Source organism: Schistocerca nitens, chromosome 5, assembly GCF_023898315.1.
Source record: "Schistocerca nitens isolate TAMUIC-IGC-003100 chromosome 5, iqSchNite1.1, whole genome shotgun sequence".
In the NCBI taxonomy this organism is placed as follows: Eukaryota; Metazoa; Arthropoda; class Insecta; order Orthoptera; family Acrididae; genus Schistocerca; species Schistocerca nitens.
The window spans coordinates 741,384,049-741,396,777 of record NC_064618.1 but is presented as its reverse complement, the minus strand read 5'-3'; the positions used below and the strand labels follow the sequence as shown (position 1 = coordinate 741,396,777).

At 41.1% G+C, this 12,729-nt stretch overlaps 1 protein-coding gene across 1 annotated transcript in view; it reads right to left on the bottom strand.

Moving 5' to 3' along the window:
- LOC126259688 (cholinesterase 1-like) overlaps window positions 1-11,225 on the bottom strand; it is a 186,940-nt gene extending 175,715 nt beyond the window's left edge. Inside the window, exon 1 of the mRNA XM_049956647.1 lies at window positions 11,137-11,225. Within this exon, the coding sequence (XP_049812604.1) occupies window positions 11,137-11,199 (63 nt within the window). The 5' untranslated portion in view covers window positions 11,200-11,225. The remainder of the gene's footprint in view (window positions 1-11,136) is intronic.
- Between the last annotated feature and the right edge of the window lie 1,504 nt (window positions 11,226-12,729).

The following is a 12,729-nucleotide window of genomic DNA, read 5'->3' as shown; positions in this document are numbered from 1 at the left end:
GTTCTTGGCAACCTTCGACACTGCTGACTCCCCACGGACGATTCAACCTTCTCTAAGGACATCGTGGGCGAGCACCTCATTGAACGTGGTTGCACCCAATCTGAGTGCAGTGCGACCGCAATTTTTGCTTTGGTGTAGAGGGTGGAACCACTAGAGACCATTTAAAACCATTCAACGAAATTTGAATTCGATCCGAAACAGCAAAGGGATCTAATGCTTTTACTGCCATCCTGTGACGTGACCACAGGGAGGTGCGACACAGAGACAAACTTGGGTATATATGCCTATTAAAGAAAACAAAATATTAATGTAAAGATTATATACAGATGGAATGATGCACAAAAATTATTTAGCTGTTGGCTGTGCAAAAACAAATGCCGAGGTGGTGTCGCTGGAATCGAAAACGTCACACACGACTTCACAGTATGTTGAAGAGCCTTGTCGCTGCTTCTCCTCCAGTGATATGTCGCTTTCATTTCTCTCACTCTGAGTAGAATACGTGGATGCCTCCTTAGGGGCCTGTCCGCTGTGTACTTTGTGTTGGTCGCAATACATTATGTTGTCTGTTACTTGCAGGACTCTATGCCTGAACGATCTCATCTGTGCGTCCGTCACTGGTTCGAGTTCTGAAACTGATAAAATGTTCTTGTGATGTGGGAATCGCTGGCTGTGGTAGCAAGTTTCCTTTTTTTGGCCTCAAGATATTGTTTGAAGGATTTATCCACATCTGCGAGAGACTGTTGTTTTCGGTTAAGTAACAGCGGGCTGTTTGATTCGTGGGTCTGGAGCACGTCTTACTGCAGCTGCGAAGCGGTTGAAGAAGGCGGCGGTGGTGGTGGCGATGATATGGGATGGAGATATTTTGTTCCTCCTCTGCCAGATAATCGTTGTGAGACAATTCACACACTGCTGTGACGCAGTAGGTGTACTTTCTGTTTTCTCCTACAAATTTCCGTCGGGCTTAGTCATCATTTTGATGAACGGAAGCGCGAACTTCATCGCCTCTGACAAATAATACTGTTTCTTACTTCGACGGGAACCACTGGGCTTCAGACGGCGTACAATAACAGGTAGTAAATTTCACCACTTCTCCTTTCAGTCGTTCTTTGCAAAAAAAGTGTTATAAACAAATAACATAATTAATAAACAATGTAAAATATGGCCGTACACACATAGGTTGTCAAACATAAACACACACACACATACCTATGCTACGGTCGTCAGTGTACAACTGTATCATCTCTTGCTGGTACCTGGAAAAGGGTTGTGCTTTTTCATCGCTGTCGCTGTTCTTTGCTAGAAGGTACAGCACAATTACATACATCGTCCGCGAAACTGCCAGACTCATTTGGGAAGTGTTGAACCAAGCCTACATGCCTATTCCAAACAAGGGCAATGGAAAATGATAGCTCAACGTTTTTTTATTCGTGTGAAATTTGCCTAATTGCTTGAGTGCATTGGACGGGAAACACATCCGCATTGAAATATTACCTGGGACGGGTTCAACTAACTTCAGTTATAAGCAGTACCACTCCATACTGTTGTTGGCATGCAGTGATAATGCTGGTTCTTCATTATCATTGAAACTGGTTACGCAAGTGAGGGATATTTCGTGCTTCACCAACAAAACACTGTATTACAAAGGAAAGAGTAAACTTGTCATTGCCTTCGAGATTACCAGATGATGAAAATGAATATGATTTCCGTTATTACTTTGTAGGAGATGAAGCGTTTCCATTTTCACGCTACTTTATGCGAGCGTACCCATAAAGAACACTCGATAATGTGAAGAGAATTTATTATTATAGAGTAATCAGAGGAATGCGCATTTGGAATGCGGACAGAGAAGTTCCAAGTACTGAAAAGTCCTATTCGTTTTCGAGATACGGAAAGAGTGATGACGTATTAAAATAATTTCATTCGAAAACATTATATCCATACAGATGTGGTGAACCCCCGAAACGCCAACAATGAGAATACAGCCAAGGAAAGACATTACACTGCATCCTCATCCTACTGCTTATAAAGTAAGGCCGGCCGCGGTGGTCTAGCGGTTCTGGCGCTGCAGTCCGGAACCGCGGGACTGCTACGGTCGCAGGTTCGAATCCTGCCTTGGGCATGGATGTGTGTGATGTCCTTAGGTTAGTTAGGTTTAAGTAGTTCTAAGTTCTAGGGGACTTATGACCTAAGATGTTGAGTCCCATATTGCTCACAGCCATTTGAACCATTTTTTTATAAAGTAAGGAATTATTTAGGCAACTGCTTTCTGGCCCCTTGTGATTCCCCAGCATGGCAGTGGAAGTACTTCGTCAACAAAAACCAGTATCTACTATAATTGTCTTTCTTTACCAAAATTTTTATGTGTAATATGTGTTTCTGTGAAACTTACGTCTAAATTTACGTATTAATATGCAATTAAAAACGTTTTAGTTGAGTATTTATTACATGTATAGTGGGTGCTTATAAATGTCTCATTAGTTTTGTAATAAAATGGATCTCAAAGCATAGTGAATAGGGCGTATTTATTTTATGTTAAAAATTTCAATTACTGGTAATGGACTTACTTGATGGATTAACCTCCCTCGCTACTTCGTGCCATGCTCTCTCTCTGTCACCTCCTTCCTTGAATAACCTTTCACTATTTAATTTTGTACTTCTGGATATTTCTCCACTTCTCCCACGAATTTTAAATTAAACATTTGTTCGCGTATTGTGTAACCCAGTGGTACGAATGCAACTGAGAGACTCGGCGAGTTCGGGGTGCAAAGGTGAGTGCAATGGTTCCCTTAAGGATATGTGAACAAGAAAGGAATCTTGCCTCGTTTTAACGACAGTTTGCATTCAATTTTATAGGCAAAGTGTGACGATGTCCACAGATTCAGAATCATTTTAATATTTAGCCATTTATTGTGTGTAAGGTAAATATTTTCAAATGGTTCAAATGACTCTGAGCACTATGGGACTTAACTGCTGAGGTCATCAGTCCCCTAGAAAGAACTATTTAAACCTAACTAACCTAAGGACATAACACACACCCATGCCCGATGCAGGATTCGAACCTGCGACTGTATTGGTTGCCCAGTTCCAGACTGTAGCGCTTATAACCGCTCGGCCACTCTGGCCGGCGGTAAATATTTTGTACAGAAAACTACGTCACCAGCTATATACAACGTACGCACCACGTTTTCAAATGGCTCTGAGCGCTATGCGACTCAACTTCTGAGGTCATCAGTCGCCTAGAACTTAGAACTAATTAAACCTAACTAACCTAAAGACATCACACACATCCATGCCCGAGGCAGGACTCGAACCTGCGACCGTAGCGGTCGCTCGGTTCCAGACTGTAGCGCCCAGAACCGCAAGGCCACCACGTTTTCAGTTTTACAGGTAGTGTCACAGCTATTAAAAATTCAGAAGCTCAAATTTTCAGGACTATCTGTATTGTATAGAACTCTGTATGGAGTCTAGGAGAGATTATTTAATATTTATTAGCCCGTTTTAAAGCCGTGTTATATCAAAAAGCTTTGTATTTAAATAGTTATTTTCTGCTTTTTAGTCCAGTGTGTGTGAAATTTTTCAGTTGATTTCAAACATTTTGATGATTCAGAAACGAATATTAAATTAAATTCTGTAATACGAATGACGCAAGAGCCAAAAAACGGTAGTTGTATTTCGAAGTAATATTAAGTTAAAATTTTACAAAGAGAACATATTTGAAATAGAGTAACGCGAAGTAGTACAAAGGGAATCCAAGGAAGACATAACAGAGCTGCGTTTTGTTTTGAATATATATAATGTAGTGGACTGACAAGGCAGCCAGTCCACAGTGACGGGTAGCCGAGAGGGCACACGTACGCACACGCCGACTGGCGCGAAGTCTGGAACAGGATTCGTAATGAATGTGATAAAGAAAAGAACGTAGCTACTAGAACACTTAACTTTTATATCGTCCTTTGGTATACAGCATTCTTGATGATACAAGTGAGACTATCTTGAGATACATGCAATGGTACAAATGGCGCCTTGCTAGGTCGTAGCCATTAACTTAGCTGAAGGCTATTCTAACTGTCTCTCGGCAAATGAGAGAAAGGCTTCGATCAGTGTAGTCGCTAGCAATGTCGTCGTACAACTGGGGCGAGTGCTAGTCTGTCTCTCGAGACCTGCCTTGTGGTGGCGCTCGGTCTGCGATCCTGACAGTGGCGACACGCGGGTCCGACATGTACTAATGGACCGCGGCCGATTTAAGCTACCACCTAGCAAGTGTGGTGTCTGGCGGTGACACCACATATAAGCCAATGCGCAGCATTGTTAGCTCTCTTGAGTCTTTGTTTTCAATGGTACATGTTCGCAGTCTTCCGTGGTAGTCGGAAGTTAAGGATTATAAGCCTAATTAAACATCATTCTGATAGCTGGATTAGACATTGGAGTGGTGGATAATAGATTATTTTGAGATATCGGGACAGAAATAGTTGGACCTCATCATACTAATATCTTTGCCGATTGTTGTCAAGGCGATTCTGCTAATAAACGAGATGTGAGATATAGGCCCTAGTGCCCGTGAAAAGACTAAATTTGTGCTGAACAAACATTGAAAGAACTCGAACTTATAATTAATATCGTGTCGTGAGGATTAAGAAGCTTAGACGTTGTAAAGCCAGAGACATATTTATGATTTATCAGATATTAATGGTAAAGGAGAGTTTCGTGGGAAATCATATCTTTGGTGATAGGAACGCGAAGAAATGTGGTACGGACTTACTATTATTATACCGATACGATACACACTAGGATCAGTTCCTTCTTCATTGATTCCCCAGTGCCATCTCTTATTAGTTTAAGAAGTGAATTATGTCAATAAAACAGAATATATACGAGACTTTCCCCGTGTTTTCTAAATCCCAAAAATCCGCTAGTACATACGCAATTATATCTGTGAATATTCAAGGATTATTGAGAACCGCTGATCAACCTGTTACAAACAGATGATAGGATTTAACGAAGGCTTATTGACTACGAAGATAACGAAATCAAATTATTTAGGAAACAAAAATTATAAAAAATTGACAGGAACCCGATTGCTATGTTATTCCTGAGTAATAAATAAAATCACAGTCTTTGGATCTGTCGTGGTTGAAAGCGTATGAAATATCTCTGGAAATAGAAAACGAGATCAATTTTCAACTGCTAGTTCACACAATTAGATTCACAACGTGATTCAGAGATGTTTTATGCTCGACCCACACGGCAGGGAATGGCTCTTGGAGCCGGGTTACAGCAGGACATGTGGGAAACTTAAGCTTAATTTCAATTTCTCTTCAAATGAATCTACCAATATATTCCTTCCTCATAGGCATATCTCGAGAGAAGACCGCGAATGTAAAGACTGGAGAGAATCGAGTTGACAGGGAAGTTTAGCGGCAATCGTTCTTAAGCTCCAAAACATTCTTGAAGGGAAATAGCAGTGGTACACCAGGTACCTACTCTCCGTCACAAGCCAAAAAAAGAGGATGAGTTAATATTGCATTGTCATCCAGTTACGAGCTAAGTTGAAAGTTTCAAGTCCATAGGTTATCGGTAAGTTAGTTTAAAAACAGTTGAAAAATTTGTAACGAACAGATAGGCAGACGGAAAAACAAAGTAATCTCCGCCACATACGAGACTCGAAAGCGAGTTAATATTACATTATCATCCAGTTCTGAGCTATGTTGAAAGTTTCAAGTCTCTAGCTTGTTTAAAATCAACTGCAAAACTTGTACCGAACAATACAGACAAGAAACCTACCTAACAAAAATGTGTTAAAAAGTGATTGTTCATTAATATACACACAAATTTACAGTGCAGCACTAGATATTAAACTTTCAAATCCAAGCAAAAATTGGTAAGGTACATGTACCAAACAAGGCCCAGTCCCTAATAAGGCCCACTGTCATTTTCTAGCATATAAAGTTTGAAAACAGCACTAAATGACTTCGGTAGTAATAGCTTGTTACATCTAGTGGCTAAGGCAACAACTATTTCCGCACCTGCTCTCGTACCGGCCATTTTACTTTCAGTTGAGCTACGGCGTTCAACGAAGCGGGCTGCTTCTTATTTTCACGGTACATTTCATTTTAAGCAATCGTTTCGGTTATGAAGCATTTTTACTACTAAATATGTATTTATGAACAGAAAATTGTGCTGTATTAAGATAGTGGTATTATATTCGTAATAATAAGTTTCTTTTTAAACAATAAACTCACACGCGTTTTAAACTGGTTGTTCGCAATAAGACCCATCCGTGGCACTCCAAACAAGGCTCAGGCGGGCCTTATTAGGCACCCTATTGTATAGAGCTGTGAATAATGACAATGCATATTTAATTTTAGTGTATCCTGGGAAACCTCATGTAACACATATTTACTATCTCTAAACTAAATCAGAATTATTTTACACACTTCTACTGAGCTATTAGTTGGTCGTTGCAAGAAATGTCAAAAGAAAACGTTTTAAATTCCTTGTTAGTAATCTTTGTGACAGGGCGTTCTGCATTTAGATCAATAATTTTTAGTAGCTATAATTTAAGTACAGTACTTGAAAAAAATGTATAATCACAGTTTTAGAGCCCTAATTCAGGAATATCAGGCTTACTGCAAATATTTGTTTTTAGATGGAGCCACAGAAAAAATGAGCAGCATGGTATGCAGATAATTTAAAACGAACTATGGAAGCTGTTGCTGAATGGATGCCTGTCAAAGCCACTTCGAAAACATACAGGATTCCTCAATGTACGACACGCAACCACGTAAGTTCTGGACTGAGAATCAAAAGTTTGGAGCGAAAAACTTGTTTGGACAAAGCTCAGGAAAGAGAATGGTGCCAAAGAATTTTTCGACTCGCTGAAGTTGGGTATCCAATTACACCAAAAGTGTTCAGAAAATGTGTATATGTATATTGTTAAAAGAATAGAGTGCAGAATCCTTTCAATGAGACGAAGAGATTGGCTGGACGTTAAGTGGCTCAAGCTCTTCCTACAAAGACACCCAGACATTGCAAGAAGCAAGGCACAACACTTGAATCCAGGAAGAGCTGCAAAGCTGAGCAAGATTATTGTAAATGAACATTTTCAGAAACTGAAAACGGCCTTATCCGAATTGGAGTTATTTGACAAACCCTACCTTATCTATAATATGGACGAAAAGGATGTAGCCTCTCACTCAACAAGTCTCCTGAAGTTTTAGCGAAGAAAGATAAGAAACACTTGCACAGTGTTGACCCAGAACATGGGAAAAATGTTACCGTTGTCTCATGTGGGAATGCAATTGGACAGGTTATTTCTCCTATGATACTTTACAAAGGAAAATGGCTCTGAGCACTATGGGACTTAACATCTGAGGTCATCAGTCCCCTAGAACTTAGAACTACTTAAACCTAACTAACCTAAGTACATCACACACATCCATGTCCGAGGCAGGATTCGAACCTGCGACCGTAGCAGTCGCGCGGTTCCGGACTGAAGCGCCTAGAACCACTCGGCCACCGTGACCGGCTACAAAGGAAAGCGATACAAGCCAGATGGGAAGGCTATTTGCCACATGGGACAGCAGTAGAAATGACAGATAAGGGCTCAATGAATACTGCGACATTCATCAAATGGATACATCATTTTGCCAAATACAAGCCTGCAAAAGATGTTATTTTGATATTTGATCGAGCATCGTCACATTTGGACCCTGAAATTTGCGACGTTGCTGAAGAGCACAATATCAGACTTTACTGGTTGCCCAGCAACACAACACGTGACTTGCCACCCGTGGATAAATCAGTATTCAAGCCGTTTGAGTCTTATTGGGATCACGAAGTCCAGCTATACTGGTCTACACATGAAAGGGAAGAAAACAGAGCAATAATAGACATGTGTTTGGAAAAATCTTCAGCAAAAGCAGCATCCCAAGTAAATGTCATATCTGGGTTCCGCGCTACAGGGATTTATCCTTTTGACCCAGAAGCTATTCCAGACACTGCATTTGCTCCCTCTCGTCTATCAGAGCGTCCTGGCCAAGAAGAGGACATGAAAATCGCCTCTGAAACAAGGAAACTGCCAGAAACTCAATCAGTCCCAAAGCCTTCCCGAAAAGAAGAGACGCCAATCAATTGATTCTAATACAGCAGAAAGAAAGGCATATTCAGTAAAGGATATTTCAAGTGACTTCAGTCTTGAATATAGTGACGCACTGAAGATCTCGATTGTTCTTTCAAGGAAATTTTGCAAGCCCCAAAGTTGAAGAAAAAAAAGCCAAACACCACGGAAGAAGGTATTAAATTACAAGTCGCATGTAAGGCACTGTCCACGCAGAATCAAAAGAAAAATGGCACCAACGAAAGTACTGGGTCTAAGGAAGATAGACGTCGCAAAAAAATTTCACTCTCAGTGAAGAAAATTCAGAAGAAAAAAAGCAAAAATAAAGACTCTGCTCAAGCAAGCAGCAGCTCTGCCTCTAAGAAAGTGTTGCAAGAGGTTGGCTGGTTTTGTCATTTGTGCTGTGAAGACAGGATATTCGACATGACACTTTGCAAAAAATGTATGAAATACACACATCAAAAAAAGTTTTGCACCACCTCAGTTCCGAGAGTTCCGGAACCTGTACAGAAAACTGGAATAGAAATCAACATAAACATCATTTCTGCCCTTTTTATTGCTCATTAAAACTACACATTGCATGTTGTAGCACCATACAGCGAGACCTTCAGAGGTGGTGGTCCAGATTGCTGTACACACCGGTACCTCTAAATACCCAGTAGCACGTCCTCTTGCTTGATTCATGCCTGTATTCATTGTGGCATACTATCCACAAGTTCATCAAGGCACCGTTGGTCCAGACTGTCCCACTCAACGGCGATTCGGCGTAGATCCCTCGAGTGGTTGATGGGTCATGTCGTCCATAAACAGCCCTTTTCAATCTATCCCAGGCGTGTTCGACAGGGTTCATATCTGGAGAACATGCTGGCCACTCTAATCGAGCGATGTCGTTATCCAGAAGGAATTCATTCACAAGATGTGCACGATGGGGGCGCGAATTGTCATCAATGAAGAAGAATGCCTCGCCAATATGGTTGCACTATCGGTCAGAGGATGGCATTCACGTATCGTACAGCCATTACAGCGCCTTCCATGACCACCGGTGACGTACGTCGGCCCCCCATAATTCCACCCCAACAGCAGGGAACCTTCACCTTGCTGCACTCGCTGGACAGTGTGTCTAAGGCATTCAGCCTGACCGGCTTTCCTCCTAACAGGTCTCCATCGGTGAAGAGAACGTGATGCCAATCCTGAGCGGTCCATTCGGCATGTTGTTGGGCCCGTCTGTACCGCACTGCATGGTGCCGTGGTTGCAAAGATGGCCCACGCCATGGTCATGGTCGTCGGGAGTGAAGTTGCACAGCACGCAGCCTATTGCGCACAGTTTGAGTCGTAACACGACGTCCTGTCGCTGCACGAAAAGCATTATTCAACATGGTGGCGTTGCTGTCAGGGTTCCTCCGAGCCATAATCTGTAGGTAGCGGTCATCCACTGCAGTAGTAGCCCTTGGGTGGCCTGAGCGAGGCATGTCATCAACAGGTCTTGTCTCTCTCTATCGCCTCCATGTCCGAACAACACTGCTTTGGTTCACTCTGAGGCACCTGGACACTTCCCTTGTTGATTGCCCTTCCTGGCACAAAGTAACAATGCGCATACGATTGAACTGCGGTATTGACTTCTAGGCATGGTTGAACTAGACAATACGAGCCATGTAGCCTTTCTGGTGGAATGACTAGAACTGATCGGCTGTCAGACCCCTCCATGTAATAGACGCTGTTCATGTACAGTTGTTTACATCTTTGGGCGGGTTTAGTGACATCTCTGAACAGTCAAAAGGACTGTGTCTGTGATACAATATCGACAGTCAACGTCTATCTTCAGGAGTTCTGGGAACCGGGATGATGTAAAACTTTTTTTTATGTGTGTATGTGCATAAAGATTGTGTAGGGTTGATACGCAAAGGGAAAGTGCGAAATTTCCTGTTCCCCACCTGTAAAAAATGATTTAAATGAGCAAAACCAGTTTCATGAATCATTATTCATGCGTTCATTGAAAACGTAATGATTATTATTATTATTGTTCCTTTTGCGATAAGGAAATTTACTGCTGTCACAACAATTTTGATTGCTGATTAAATTTAATAATCTGAAGAGTTAATAAACAATAAGTACCAACAGTTCTGTATGAAGTTTTTGTAAAAACAAGTATTTATAAAAGTCTATGTATCACCTCATTCTACTTATTTCTAAAATAAAATTACATTACAACTCTTGCAGTGCATTCAGACAGTTTTACTGCTATTTATATGACCCAGAATGTTAATATGAACAAGATGTGGCTATGGGCCATATTAGGAACGAGGTCTCCTAACAAGGCCCTCTTGCAAGTGATGATATTAATTAAATAAACTTTCAATGTTCATTTATTTTTGAACTGAATATAGTTGGAGGATGTTGAACGTATGATCTCGGAATCTTACCACTTACACATACTGAATGCTAAATTCCTATACCTTAGGTGGGCCTTATTTGGTACACATACCTTATTTAATGCCACAAGCACGAAAATTCTTATTTCAGTAAGTGAATACATGTAATTCTAATGTACTTTATTTTTAGAAATATACTTTTTATTCACATCTCCTTCAAATAAGATAATTTATTTGTCTCTTAAAAAGTTGTCATATCTAATCACGTTTCATCAATAACCGAAAAGACTGAACAAGTACGTGAATAAAATCACTCAAACCCCGCGAGTGAATGAGAAACATCAGATAAAGGCTGCAACCGACAGGGACTTGTTTCAATCCGTTGTCTCACACTGAATGAGACCACACAGACACGGTGAGTGAAAACATTCGTATATCTCACATTGCTTGAGACTAGTTTCATTCAGTTGTTCATTCGACTGTACAAACCGAATGAATGAAAAAACTATCGACTGACCGATCGATTATTAAAAACAGTCCAACAGCCATCTAAAGCTTTTGCCCGTGATTCTGCGGTTTGTCCTTGCGACGCCGCTCTAAGCAGTAAGTTATCAATGGAGATAGAATGAGGTTATACTGGCGCATACTCACCGAGGCAACTGCGACAGCGAAAACTGGCGCCAAAAGCAACAGCATACGTGTAGGGGAGCTCATGTCGAGATGTTAGCCCACAGTGTACTATCGTAAAGCTCTTCTTCCTCCGCCTCTTATCTGTTTCTCATCCACATGCCACTTGATCCTATCTAAGCAGAAAAGTACTTCAGCGGTCTCACTGAAGATCTCAATCTGAAGGCTGGTCCTCACGCAACGATCTGTCTGTACAAACAAATCGGCGTCCACACGACACAGTTTTATCCTACTAGGGGTCCTCTGTCTGTCTATCTACGAAAACAGTTTCAGCAGCAAGCAGCTACCCTCGTGTGGAGGATATTTCAGTGCCGGACATTAACTCGTAATATAGGAATTTCTGCAGTGGTCTGTTTTTGGAACTATCTTTAACCCAGCAATAATCGCGTGAATTTCTGCCATATTATTAGTCGCACGTGCGACAGCTGTCACCCACCATTGATTCCGGTTTTGTTTTTCTATATCTTCTCTCCACAAACCGCCATGAGCTCCATGGCAGAGAGTACATCGTATGTACCAGTTTTAGAGTTTCTTGCTGTTCCATTCACGTATAGGGCATGGGAAGAATGATGATTTGGATGCCTCTGTGCATGCAGTAATTATTCTACTCTTATCCTCATGATCCCTATGAGAGCGAAATGTAGGGGGTTGTAGTATATCCCTAGAGTAATCATTTAAAGCAGGTTCTTGAAACTTTTAATAGACTCTCGGGATAGTTTACATCTATCTTCAACAGTCTTCCAGCTCTGTTCCTTCAGTATCTCTGTGACACTCTCCCACATATTAAACAAACCTGTGACCAAACGTGCTGCCCTTCTCTGTATATGTTCAATATCCCCTGTTAGTCCTAGGTGGTAAGGGTCCCACACACTTGAGCAATATTCTGGAACTCGTCACACGAGTGATTTGTAAGCAATCTCCTCTTGCAGTATGATTGCACTTCCCCAGTATTCTACCAATAAACCGAAGTCTACCGCCTGCTTTAGCCACAACTGAACCAATGTGATCATTTCATTTCATATCCCTACAAAGTGTTACACCCAGGTATTCGTATGAGTTGGCTGATTCCAACAGTGATTACAGAGATTATAGTCAAAGGATAACACGTTTTTTTCGTTTTGTAAAGTGGAAAATTTTATATTTCTGATATTTAGAGCAATTTCCAATCTCTACACCACGTTGAACTCTTATCAAGATCTGACTCAATATTTATGCCGCTTCTCTCAGACAGCACATCATTATAGATAACTGCATAATCTACAAAAAAAACCTGATTTTACTATTAATATTGTCTGCAAGGTCATTAATATACAACATGAAAATCAAGGATTCCAACACACTTCATCAGGGCACATCCGAAGTTACTTCCACATCAGACGATAACTCTCCATCCAAGATAACCTGCTGTGTCCTCCCTGCCGAAAAGTCCTCAATTCAGTAACAAATTTCACTTGATACACCTTATGATCGCACTTTTGAGAAGAAGCACTGGTGCGGTACAAAGTCAAATGCTTTTCGAAAATCAAGAAACACTGTGTCTGGCTGGTTGCCTTGATT